This window comes from Centroberyx gerrardi, chromosome 2, assembly GCF_048128805.1.
Source record: "Centroberyx gerrardi isolate f3 chromosome 2, fCenGer3.hap1.cur.20231027, whole genome shotgun sequence".
NCBI lineage: Eukaryota > Metazoa > Chordata > Actinopteri > Beryciformes > Berycidae > Centroberyx > Centroberyx gerrardi.
The window spans coordinates 27,395,092-27,409,221 of NC_135998.1; the positions used below are offsets into that span (position 1 = coordinate 27,395,092).

Sequence of the window (14,130 nt, forward strand, 5' to 3'; positions counted from 1 at the left end):
GGGTGTGTGTCTTTTCTTTGTATAAGGGGTTTTCTGTAAACCTTGGCTGCTGCTATACAATCACACTGATCTGTACAGTCATTAGCTGTTAACTGGCAGCTAAGTGTGGAGTGCGAGGTTGCAGTATAATACGCTTTAACATCCCAGTGTGCAACAGATAAATCATGCAAAAGGGTGTATTGAATGTCGGTGGAAAAACTCTGCCTCAGGGCTCATTTTTCTATTAGAAAAATTTCTATTGTGCTGCTCCAGTCAATATTTACTCAAAAGAGGAAGCTCAGCTGCAGTTTTTTAAACCTTCACTGCATCAGAACGTTACCGGTGAGAAGCGGAAGCCGTCGGGTTCAGACATCATGTCACGAAGAAGTCATTTTAATCTTAATCTCCTTTTTCCTCCTTCTCAGTATTTCCATGCAGACTCTGGAAATGAAGGTGTAGCTCGGCCCGGTCTCTGTATACAATTTACTTTCGGCAAGCTGCTGTAAGTAAACAGTTATGTTGTAAGATGAAAAAAAGCGTATTGGTACATTACAGTGTGGTTGGTCTCAGTGCAGCTGGCTGCTGCGATACTGCAACAGTCACCAGGACTGAGACTGAGCAGCTATAGTAGAATACCATCTATGCTACAGATTCTATGGCAGAGAAGCCACTGGGAAGTCGTCTTTCAGCATGCATATGGTGTTAGTGCATCTTCCCCAGGTGCTTGTATCATTTAGTGGTCATTTGATAAGCATCTGTTTCACTTTCACTCATCATCATCCAATCAGTTCATCTTACAACAATCTGAACTTGAAAAAACAAAAAACTATATCAAATAGCAACAATTTATTGACTGTTGGGACATGGATACAAAACTAACAGTGAAAACTGAAACTGAAATTCATTCATCTGAAATAAATGTATTCACATTTACTATTTTGTGAGGACTGAAATTGTGCATTGTCCAGTTTGGATGTTTGTCAAGTTGAGCTCAACTACAACTTCAACAAACACACGTGGTTGTGGAGACACTTTAGCTAAAGTTTTTTTTTTTTTTTTTCTTTTCATTTAGTTGAACTTCCTGTAACAACACAAACGAAGCATAAGAAACTCCAAATCAATGTTCTTGCTCTGCCCTCTGAAAACCAAGTTAAGGTTAAAGTGACAATTGCTCTCTGGCACATATGATATGAACAGAACTAGCTCTCCTGTTCCCTCCTCTTCACTCTGGGTTTGGTAGGTAGTGCAAAACCTCACAAAGGAAAAGTTTTGCATAGAAGTGACTTTCTTTCTACCTGTTCAATGTAATAGAGTTTTGAGCCAACTCTGCTAAAACAGATGTAGGTACTGTCTAGACCCCAGTACTTAATTAAGGCCATCTGGAGCCATCTAAAGCTTTTACATGAATACAAGTTTAAATGTTTAACTAAACAATAAATAGAACAAAACCCCACGACATCACAAATGCAATACTTCAAGGGAGTGAACAGAGCCAACTACAGAACCTTGATATCTTTTTGAAAGTGTTCTTATTCTACATGGCAACAACCTTTTCAGTCTCTTGTCAGTTTCTTCCAATAGGGCTTTACTTTTAAGATCACAGAGCATTCAAATATTTTCAGAATATGTTCTGTGGTCAGTGCTTTGTATGTGGGATAGTTTTCCAGGCGCATATCTCAGCCAAGCAGAGGTAAGAAAACATGACCAGGATGTTACGAAGGGTAAATGTGCTTCCTGTTCCTTTCCTCCAATCAACTGCACTGATCAGAAGGGATAAGACAAGTCAAAACAACATGGCAAATCAGTGGCTCTCATCAAACTATCTTATCTTTGTAGTCTCAAGATATTCTCAGTGTTAACTTTGTGAACAAAATTATGATCAAAAACATTTTATCAATAGGCATTTTACATAAGATCAAACAAAAAAACTAGGCAACGTGAACTTCAAAAAAACAAGAACTAGCCTAAAATTATTTTGTATTTTGCTGAGGAAAAGACGCCAAAAGTCAAATTTGGTCATGTTTTTCCTTTACAGAAAGTGAACCTAAATTCACATTCTTTACCTCTCACCATCTCCCTTGCCTGAAAAACTTTTAGCATGTTAACATTGCTGCAAAACTAACACTGGTTGCTGAAATTGATAAAGACAATTATTAACATGGTCTGAACCTGGTAACAGTAGGAGAATGCTTCAGAGGCAGAATGGACATAATTCTGATCAAACAAATACTGTAGAACAGAAATAGAAACTTTCTATATATGGTAAAGCCAGCATTTTCAACCAAGAGGGGTATTAACTTCTTGTGTTTGCTATCGCCGAGCCACACATCCCGTTGTTCATCATGTTTCTCCTTGTATAAGCTACATAAATCCAGGTTGAGGCGGGCAAAGGGGCAGAGGTAAATATTCTAATGATTTACTCTTTCTTCCACAAGATGAGCATCTTATATCGAATTAGTCTCATCCCATCTGACCCCTCACTCCTCCTCTGAGTACCTTCTGAGGGGCCAGAATGATTTAGACACGTTTCAACAAATGGACAGCCCCCTGCCTTATACACACACACACACGTCCATGTTGAGGGGCATCAATGTCATTTCTGTTCCGTTACATTTTTATTCCCTGCCTACTTCCTCTTCCTGAGCCGGCCTCTCCTGCCTCTGCCAGAGGAGGGGCCGGCCCCCGCCGGGCCCAAAGCGTTATCCGAGGGGCTGGCGGCAATGTTGATTTGTCCTTCTTGAATTTCGTTGCGGGCTTCCGGAGGCAGGTGCTCGATCTGCTGCTGGGTCTCCAGATAAAACATCACGTCTCTCAGCTGCTCCTGCAGCTCCGCTATTGCCCCGTCCTTACACTCTCCTGCAAAGACAGCAGGCAGTAGTCAGACACATGATTAACATATTAGGAACATGAAAACAGATGTGTTTTACTACAACCCAGGTTTCACAAGTGAAGAATGAGATTTCTTACTGCATCATGAGGGAGCACCACTGAATCATTTATTATAAAACATTAGAAACACCATGGATAAGCATGCAGTGAATGACCATCAGGCCAAGATGTGTATTGTCAAGATGTGTAGGCTATAATTCATGCTGTCGTGCCTGCGCATGTCATTACAGTGATACATGTGGCCTTGTTGGCACTCACATACACTTCAGTACAAAATCCCTTCATTTGTAAACAAAGATATTAGCACAAACCATTTGTTTGACTTATTTTCTAACTCAAATTCTTACTAAGCTATAGAATGTATACAACCCACATTACCGGCCACAATGTCACAACACTGCTGTGCGGCCTTGCTGTGGGGAAATAAACATGTAAACATTGTGTGTGACAAAAACCTAGCAAAGCCTCAGGAAACCATTATGAGCTTTACAATAATCATTCCTGAAAAGGCATAATACTGACAATATGAACACTTTATTCCACAGCTGAGCTGGTCTAAAAAGTCTGAGCGTGTGCATCAAATGTGAACAGTCAGCATTTGGCAGCCATTGGGCAGCCATTGGAAGCATATATGAAAGAGAAGAAGAATATCCAGGCTGTAAAACCTGATGAATGTGTGTGATGTAGCCTAAGAAGCAGCTGCACACATAGCCTGTACTGTTGCGCTTTGCAACAACACCCAGGATGTTGAAACACTGCAGGTGGAGTAAGCTCTCAGACCTTACAGGGCAGCAGCCATGTTGGAAGACCACCACGTAATTCCAGCGGTGCTACCTAGTCCGATTTACTGCTGTCAACACGGCAAACACCATGGTCAACTTTTGTTGTGTGGTTGGCTGTTCCAAAAGCAAAACGATTACCAGAAAAAAGAACACGACTATGGATAGCCTCAATCAGTCGCGAAGATGTCAAGCTAACATGATTGGTAAGTATGAAAAGCAAACTGAAATAATGACGAGGTGCTGGTCTTCCACTAACTACTCAGTGGTCTTCCAACCATATGGTTGCTATGGTATTTACAACGCTTCTGCAAAGGCCCTATATGCAAAAAGCATCAAGCACCAAAGCATTGACTGAGACAGTCTTCCTCTGGAGTAAGCCTTACCAAATCCCTCTCATCAAAACACACAAATACGTGGAATCCTTTCCACATAAACAAAGAACTGGGCACAATTTGTTTAAACAATCCTCTTGAGCAGAGCTGACTGGTGGAGGAAAAATGCACTTAGGTCAATAACCATAGACCCAAAACTACCATTCAGACCAGCACAGCCGCTGATGGCTGCGGCCATGAGCAACACCATAATCCTGTGAGCCCAGGCAGTTCAGTGCCGGAGAAGTGATGTAGTGGGCAGACAGTCGCCTTTATTTTGGCTATCTTGACTTGAAGGAGAGATGTCAGTGACTTTGAACCGATTGTTGGAGCGTGTTTGGCAGGAGTTTTAGTGTTAAAGACTGCTCAACTTGCTGCAGTTTCATGAAGAACAGTGGCCACCATGATGTTGGCATGGAAGTCTGAGCTAACATCAATGATGAGCAACTGTGGAAAGAGGTGCATCCTCTTCAACTGTAATGTCTGTGCATTGGTTTGAACCAGGAAAAACAGTCAAGCAACTCTGAACCAGTTGACTGTAAATGTTAATCTAAGGCGTGAGCAAGAACAGTCTGTTGAGAACACAGAGAGGGATACTATGCTCCAGTTGCAGTGCATAAACCCCTTAACACAAACACTAACAATGCACTTTTAGAGTGAAGTCATATAGTCAGATGAGTCAATCGTTCTCCCCTCTCAACATCTGAATGAGTAAACCTTGTGCATGTTGCTGGCATAGTCTCTGAACTCCTTAGAGAGAAGATACATGTCAATAAGTACAAAGCTCTTCTGAGAGATCATGTGCATCCTGTGGTGCTTTTTAAGCGATTACAAGTTTTGTTTTGCCATTAAAATTTTGAGTTGTCACCTTCTGTGCTGAGAGGATTTCCCACCAGTGATCAAACCTGGCATCCAAATAATGACTGGGCAAATGGGGTGAATCTACAGTGTCTCAATTAGAGGGGAGGGCATTCTCTATTGCAGCCCAACTCTGTGATTTAGGTTGATACGACAGATGTATTTTTACATTAAAAAAAAATAAAAAAAATAAAAAAAATCGTACTTAGTGCAGCTTTGAGTTGAATACCAATTAGCAGTATGTATCAGCTTTAAAAAAGGTCTGATAATCACCACTTTTCATGTGCGAGTTTTCAAATCAACATAAGGCAACTAACAAAAAGGCCGGCTAGTTGGTGCCAGAATACCAGATACATCAATCACATTGAAAATGGAACCATCTGGAAAATCATGACAACATATTCCCAACACAGACAAACTGCATCAGCAAAGTAACAGTGATTTCAAGTCAAACCTCACTGATGGACACACTGGATAGTCGCTAAACATCAAACTCAAAAAATGCCACAGAATTGAAGCAACTCCTCTGTGAGATTCACAAAGTTGGAATTTAAGGTGCGGCGAGTCAATGTACAACCACAAACAAAGTTGAATAGTGCCAGTGAAAATTTGGCAACCTTGCTCACAATGCAAGTATATTTAATCTACAAAGTTAAAAACATTTGACATTTCGGCCTTCAAAGGCCTTCTTCAGAATTTATGGCAGAGCTGCCATTCAGAATTCAAGTGAATCCGAGGCCACTGCACAAAGATGCATAAACTGGTGCAAGGAGCACAAAACCTGGACCCCTGAGCAATGGAAAAAAGTATTAGTGGGTGGATTTTTCTGGCCTATTTTAAGTCAAGTGAAGGTAAATGCCAATAAACACAAAGCTTCTGAGACATCATGTTCATCCTGCAGTGACGTATTTTAACCTTTCACTTTTCTTACTACATTGGGATGGGTTTATGTTTGGAGAAAGCCAAAGGAGGCCTTCAAACCACAATGTCTGTTGCCAGCTGTTAAACATGGTGCTGGATCTGTAATAGTGTGGGAAGCCATTTCATTGGTGTTATAAGGTCTATGGGAGTCATTAGGTCTGATGATTGCGCTGGATGGTCCTATATCAGCCAAGGAATATGAGGCCATTTTACAGAACCAGGTGCACCCTATGGTGCAAACACTGTTCCCTCATGATGCTCCTATATTCCCAGATGATATACACACTGCTACACAAATTCAACAGTGGGATGGACTGTTAAAAATCCATTATTTTGTTGCAAAGTAGATTTCCTCCTCCTCCATCCCTCAAAGAACTGGAGGCTGTCCTCCTTGAAGAATGGTCCAATATCAAGGACACACAGTTCAGGACTTGTGTGGCAGCACTTCGAGGACTAAAGCTGATTTCAAGGCAAAGGGCACCCCCACTCCTTATTATATTATACTTGATATTCATACATTGTTAGGTGTTCATTTTTATTTTCTCCACCCCCTATATGTACATTTCCATGCAATCCTTCCTCTCTACCTAGAATGTGACCAACAGACTGAGCTACAGGCACGGCTTGCTGCGAAACTATAATTTGTTTATGATTTGCAAATGATGCTCTATAAATGAGGAAGTTTTCTCTGCTGTTGGAGATGCCTGCACAAGCACAAGCCTTATAGCTTCAGGCTCATATAACCCCGTCTCTATGGCCTTACTTCCATTCTGCGAGGGTTGTGTGGAATGAATGGGGGATAAATGGTGACAGAAAATGCATGGTGCACACTGTGGCTTGCGCCTTTTGCTAGCAAAAAAAACGCATAACAAATTTTCTCCTTCATGTGGACAATTGCTGTGTATCTCGCCTACTCTCTCCTGGTGAAGCACTAAGGCACTGGGAGGCTTCTTGCTCTTTTTCAAGTGACTGAAAGAATAATGATGGGAAATTGTCCTAATTTTGTTTTGCCATTTTGTCATGGTAGTGCTGTAACTGCCATGTGTCCTGTTGAAGTGTCCTTGAGCAAAAGACCGAATCCCTACCTGCTCATTCATTATAAGTCGCTCTAGATAAGAGTGTCAGGCAATTCCTAAAATGTCAGTCTAAATGTAAAATAAACAGGCAGTGCGAAGGGTAAGCGAGTGTAGCTTGACAACCAAACATTCCAACCAAGCATTCCTTGCACCCATCCTTCCCGACCTGCTATACTGGATATATTTCTTGAGCCTGGCATTAGGTATATTGACTGATTGGTTGGATGCTAGCAGCAGCAGGTGGTAGCAAGGTGAACTGGCAGATGACCAGGCAGCTGGCTGACTCACATTTCCTTTGCTGCTCATGCTGTAGAAGGAGCAGTGAGATGCAACAGCGGAGATGGAGATGCTAGATTTGGTGAAGCTGCTGGCAGGTGGTGAAACGTTATGCAATAGGCAACAGTGGCTGAACGAAGCCAGAATGATGTACGAAGGCAGCGACAGTGAGTATCACAGCCTCAGGGATGGGACAATAAACATGACCTGATGACCGTTCACTGCCTGCCTGTCTGCTTTAGCTAAAAGCAAGGTTTTCATCTTTTATGAAGAAAATATTGAGCAGTGTCTGCTAGAGACAGGCCTCTCGGACACCTGGAAATCACGTAAGGTATCATCATGACTTCAAAAACTTTTTGATCCCATGCATTCAAGTCCATTTAAGGGCCTGTATTTGGATTAAGGCTCAACTCTTGGTCTTACACCTACTACTCACCATTCTCTCTTCCTTTGCGTTCCTCCTCTGCCAGCTGGGCTTGGAGCTGAACCTGATTGGCTCTCAGACAGCGGTTCATCTCCTGCTCCTCCTTCAGCTCCTGGCTCAGCTTCACCACGCGAGTGTTCAACTGGGTACACCTGAAGGCAGAGATACAGCACAACTGTGTGTTGACAAGGTCCCTTTAACATTCTTTTATTCCTTTTCCTAGCACTGAGATCACTGTTTTTTTTTGTGTGATACACCCAGGAGATCAGGAGGGGTCGTGTCTTTGAAGCCAAGTTTCCATTGCGTGTGTGTGAATGCTGCAGTAGCGGCCAGATCCAAAACACACTAATGCAAATCTAATGGCAGTAAAAGCACAGAGTCGGGATTGGCTCCAATGTTAACACATTACCTCTAGTTTGCAGAGCTGACTACAGGCTCTTACTTGCACACCAAAATTGCCACCAATGTGGTAGGAATTCATTGTGTATATCATTGGATAGGAATTTCACTTAACAGTTCAACTATAAAAAAAAAAAAATACAAAACAGAAAATGGTTCACTAAATATTGTGCATTGAGACTATATCATGCATTGAGTTTATTCAGACCTGTGCAGTTAGTGCATCCTGGTATGACTGGATTATGACAGTCATCAGAAGAGGAGAGAGGTAAAAATGTAACCACAGAAATAAAACGTGATGGATGACTGGAAAGATGACTAGTGTGTCAGTCTACACTCACTTTTTATCCATGCCCTGTTTATCCTTGGATAACTCTCCTAGCTTTCGCTCCAAGTTATCGCAGCGCTCTATGGTCTCCTTAAACTTAGCCTTCATGTTGTTTATCTGAAACACACACACACACACACAAACACAGGAGTTTGAGTGTTAAAATCAGCTATTACACTCAACTAAACTTATTCAAAGACTTCAGAATGGTATCAAAGCCTGGCGTTAAGCTTAGCTCTCAGTACCTCCTCGGCTGTCTCTTTCTCCAGATGAACGATCTTATTCTCCCAGTAAATCCTCTGAGACTCAAGTTGACTCGTCAGCAAGTAGGAGTACTGCAGACAATGAAAGTGCATTAGAGCATTTGCAAGTAGGGCTGGGCGATTAATCAAATTTTATTTTCAATTACGATTTTGGCTTCCCACGATCATGAAAACAAGAAAATCGAGATAAAACGATTTTTGTGCCGCATTCCGTTTAGCAATGTTGCTCTCATTTTGTCTTGGGTTGTAAATCCAGCGCACCCCTTTCCCTCGCAGCGGTGCGCTCCCCCCCTCCTCCAAAGCCCAAACACGCTGTGGTGAATGTAGTTTCAGCTCGAGTCGGTAACAGAGAACCGCTGCGTTTCTCCGTTTATTTTTAAACCTTCCTTGGTAGAAGATGACAGAAAGAGAGCCGCTGGTCGCCAGGAAAGGTAAAACAAATTCATTGGTGTGGAAACCGTGTACAGACCCACGGTGCGTGTTCAAGTCTCTGCACTGAAGCACTGCGACACGGTTAAATTACCTAATTCCACTAACGTTACTTAAATACCACAAGGTAACGTTAAAATCACCTATTGTTAAAGTCTGTAGGGCAGCGAAGACGAGTTACTGTCTGCAAATCCCTGTTACTGACTGTGGAATGTTAAGTTTCACTTTTGTTTTCACACCGGGAGACTCTCTCCAAATGACATGATGCGCACATCAGGCACATTAGAGATCAATTTAGATCCATTTATATACATGAGCAACTTTTGATTTTGTGCCTTTGTTACCTGACTGACTGACATATAGAGATATAGTTTACCAATATGTTGAATATTTTGCATAGGTTGTGACAGTGCACTACAACATAGTTGGTGTTATTTATAATTTTTTATATATTATTTATTTTAGTTATTTATTTATCTCTTTTTTACTTGTATTTATTTATTTTCATTTATTTCTTTGTTTTTCAGTTCAATTCTATTTAAAGTTCAAAGAAATCCAGTGTTAAAAGTTGTTTTTTTTAAAAGTTCAATAAATGCATGATGTTCCAAAAGTCAATGAGTAATCGTGTTAAATAATCGTGATCTCAATATCAATCAAAATAATCGTGATTATGATTTTTGCCATAATCGAGCAGCCCTATTTGCAAGTGTTGGTCTAACAAAGAAAGCAAAACAAAACACACTTACTTCTAGCTGTAGTGCATCTATCTTCTCAGCGTGGCAGGTGTCTCCCTCACATTCATACTGTACCATCTTCCCATCTGTCTTGCTGGCCACCAGCCGATGCACGTAGTTATCTACAACAACAAAGATCACCATGGGCTGGGCGGTCAATGTACTGCCAAGGTGCCACAGACATTATACCCACATTATATCCAGGTTGTAACAAAAAAAAACCTACAGCTGTATATTCCACATACAGAATTCAATTTTTGGGCCATAGGGGATAGGGAGAATGCTTTTTCCCAGTTTTTTAAACTTTTCCCTTAAAAAGTAGGTTTATTAGTGTAAAGTACAGTAGACTTAATAGCATATACATTTTTGGGTTGTATCCTTTGACCCTGCAACTTGTCCTCAACTTTTGGCACCGCTATCCCCACTAACACAAACATACACCCCACCCCACCCGCACCCCACACACAAACTCTGTACCTCCTGCGTAGTCCCAGACGCGGTGGTTGGTGAGCTGCATGGCGTAAGTATGCTGCGTTTCCTCAAAGTGCTTGTAGGCGTGGCGACTGACATAGCGACCACAACCGATGTGCCCGCAGATCAAACAAATCCATAGGTTCTACGGAGAGGAGAACGGTGCGGGACAGGAAAGGATTAAATTAAATACAAAAAAGTGAATTAAAATGAAGACCCAGTTAAGATGCCCCTGGAAGAGATGTAGTGCTAGACAGGCAGACAGACGGTAGTTACCTCCTGCACTCCGCACTCAAAGCACTTGTTCTCTTCGACAGGTTCTGGTGTTTGACAGTACCTACATACAGGACACCTGAAGAACAGAGCAGATATTCATCTACACGCACTGTGACCACCGGTAGCAGCAAACACCTCTATTGTCACAACTGTGTGCAACGGTCTTTCCTTTTGTCACAGAGAAGAATACAGTAAAACAGAGGCCAAAAACAAACACATGACATGAAGCATGGAGAAATAACCACTGGACACCAGGAGAATCGGGTGAAAAGCTCAGAGCATGTGATTCTGTCAGTGGTGGGAAGGCTCCTTTTATTTCATTGCTGTATTAGTTTTATATCTATCATGAGATGTCAGTGTTTCTCACAAATTAGCATTATGTGAGAAACACTGGCATGATAACATGGTAATTCCAGTGTGTGTGTGTGTGTGTGTGTGTGTGTGTGTGTGTGTGTTACTCACGAGGCATCTTCCCAGCGCTGGAGACACTGGCTGTGAAAGCTGTGGTTGCAGAGTGTGGTGAGAACGCCGTTAACTGACTCATCCATTCTCTCCAGGCACACGGTGCACTTAGGCAGCTCGGTCAGCTCCATCACCGGCAGACTGGCTCCCTGAGGAGGGTGGAGCAAAGAGTGGGAGAGAAGGGGAACGGGAATACAGAAAGAGAAAGAGAGTGAGAGAGAGAGAGACACAGAGAGAGAGAGACAGAGAGAGAGACAGAGAACATGCAATACAATAGATCAGGGATGGGCAGCCATGGGCAACCGTGCAATAGATATACAAATAGAAAAGAACAATAGCAATCTTTTGCTATTATTTTGACCAAATACTACAAGGAGTAACTATCTGCAATTCATGTTGTGTCTACAAGATGACACTTAAAAAATGTAGGATACAGCAAAGACAATAGAATAAAAGTAACAATAGCACAAATGGGGGGTATTTAACCATAGTGCAACTGACAATAACAGCACTAGAACATATTAGGTAGAAATATATGAATTACAAGTATTAAAATATGAATCACAGCATGTATGAGGGTGAGCAAAACTGTAGTAGAACATCTTGAGACAAAGAAAAAATGAATAAGAAACATGTATGATATATACCAAAACTATGAAATAAGGGCAGTATGAAAATAAATAAAAACAATAACAATAACAACTGAATATCAAGATATATGCAATAAAACAAATGAGAAAAAAGAAGAAGAATTTAGGGAATCCATTTCTAAATGTAGAATAGTAGAGTGATGAGTAAGAAATCTCAGCTTGGGTAAATACACACCTGTTCAGACTTTATGACCTCGGCCCGCTCCACATACACCAGCTGGCACACGGCTTCCTCTATGGAGTTGAACTGGCGGCCGTTACATGCTGTGTAGAAACTGTCTGCGTCTGCCTGTCCAGAGACAGGGAGAAGAAACGAGCAGCGTTAGATCAGAGAGCGAATACAGACAGAAATATAGAATATGTAGAGATGCAAAACAAACCTATAGCTAAAATACACTCAGTAGAATGCAAACATCCGGCAACTCTGAACAATTCTCCGACTTGCAAAGCTGCAGCCTCCAGAACAGTTTAGGTTAGTTAACCTTAATTTGTAAAAAGAACCTCCTACTAGCACTTGAACAAGCATAAGAGTTATGACTAAAAATGATAATTGTTGAATGGCGGAAATCCCAGATCCAGATCATTACCAAAATCTAATCAACTGATCCTTGTACTGAGGGCGATTGGTCCAAATCTCATCCAAATCTATCTTGCTAACAGACAAACAGGCAGACAGGTGTCTTCATTGGCGGAGGTAAAAAACCTACCACTCCAGAATCAATTATGCTGAGACCTTACCTGCGTACTGAACTTAATCAGAACCATGTATTGGTTAGGGGTGGAGTCCCGTATGATCTTCATATGCTCCATGACATCATTAAAGGGCGCCACAAGCTTCATGAGGTCATGGCTGGTCATGGTAGCAGGGACAGTCAGGATGCACAGCATGGCGCTACGTCTCACATCTTCAGTCAGTGATGTCATTTTGCTGCAAAAAAAAAAAAAAAAAAAAATCATATATCATGTTGAAATAGCATATATACTCGATTAAAACATACATGAATACATATGAGGTGTGACTCACTTGGTCTTGTAGAGGTGCATGATACCATGGACGATCTCCACGGAGGGGTTCCCACTGAAGAAAGAGATCTGGTCTGGCAGCTGCTTGGAGGGCGAGTCTGGAGTCGTGCCCGTGTCTGCAGTGATGTCCTGTGAACCCTCGCTGCCCTCCTTGCTGTCTGATTCGGTCTTTGCAGCCTGAGACCCACTGTCCCCATCTCCTGTGCCACCAGTGTCTTCACCCCCTCCTTTATCTAGAGCAGTCAAGATGGAGGAAATTCAATAGTTTCATATCTGCAAGCATCATTAGATTTCTGTAAAGACTCAGTTTAAGCCCGACACTGTTCTGATAACATGTTCATTTCAAACGTGTGGGTTTCGAGCATTCTTGTAACGTGAATGCGGGGACGTGCTTACCTGGATTGGGTTCAAAGGTCTCAATGACCATGTCTCCCATGGCTCTGCTACCAAAGTGTTGGTGCAGGACAGCTGTTCGCTCGAGCTCTGTCTTTCCGCCCAGAGAGAGCTTGGCCAAGCCCAGAGCCTTCTCTTGCAGTTCCTCCTCTGACATGCCTTCAACTGCAGGGGGCAAGAGATGCAGCGACAGGCCTCAGTTTCTATGGGCTCCAACGGACAAACTGGGCTACACACACCTTTCATCTCTCTCTCTCTCTCTCTCTCTCTCTATTTCTCACCCTCTCTCACACACACATACCTGATGGGCATTCATACACAATTAACACAATACATTCTGTTCTAGTTGTTCAAAAACAATGCCTACTTTTTTTATCTAAAACAATGAACTGACTGACAGGGTCAATTGGTTGAGACCCTTTTCAGAAAGCACAAGCTATCCACAAAACGGTGTCACTACTGCATCACTGCTGAGTCACTGTGAGGAAGTTTCTGTCACAACAAGGGTTAGGCTATAAAAGATTAGCATGGTCTTCTGTCTGCTAACTGTCTGCTTGTTAGCTGCCTGGCTAACAGCAGTGACTGTAGTGCTGCGATAACTCACCAGCGGAGTACTGGAAACCTTGTGGAGAAGGAGACTGGTCGGCTAATTCCAAACGGATAACGACCAGAGACACACTCATGTGTTATGAAGCAAACGGCTATTTTTTGAGAAAACAAAACAAACGATGACAGCCAACCAGCTTTACGTCTAGCTAGATGACTAGCAAGCTAGTTAGCATCCACATCCAGATCCTAACTCTCGCTAGCAAGGTAGCCAAAGGCAGGCAATGCCTTGAAGTTCAGTTACGTTAGACGACCAACAGTCCGTTAGTTATAATCATTTCTTCTTCGCCGTCCGTAACAATTACATTTCTATGTCGATATTATCTGTGGTTTGATCCACTATAAAAACCTCTTTGGTTTTGTTTCCCGTCTGTATTCCCAGCTGTTTATAGGATGTGCTCTTCTTCATATAAAATTTGAGCCAGATAAAACGCATCTCAGGCGTGTTGCTGCCCCCTACAGGAAAATAATATGCACAGAAATCTAATGTAGACGACACACGTGTCGGGAATGTCAGACT

The 14,130-nt window shown here is 42.1% G+C and overlaps 1 protein-coding gene across 1 annotated transcript; it reads right to left on the reverse strand.

Annotated features, from left to right (window-relative positions):
• Nucleotides 1–787: 787 nt before the first annotated feature.
• Nucleotides 788–14,000, reverse strand: brap (BRCA1 associated protein). The gene is made up of 13 exons (XM_071898467.2): nt 13,609–14,000; nt 13,008–13,169; nt 12,613–12,844; nt 12,327–12,516; nt 11,764–11,877; nt 10,939–11,087; nt 10,477–10,552; nt 10,207–10,345; nt 9,742–9,851; nt 8,549–8,638; nt 8,317–8,420; nt 7,589–7,728; nt 788–2,835 (listed from the first exon to the last, which is right to left on the reverse strand). The coding sequence occupies exons 1-13, from the start codon at nt 13,685–13,687 to the stop codon at nt 2,606–2,608; spliced, it is 1,815 nt and encodes a 604-aa protein (XP_071754568.2). The 5' UTR covers nt 13,688–14,000; the 3' UTR covers nt 788–2,605.
• Nucleotides 14,001–14,130: the final 130 nt, after the last annotated feature.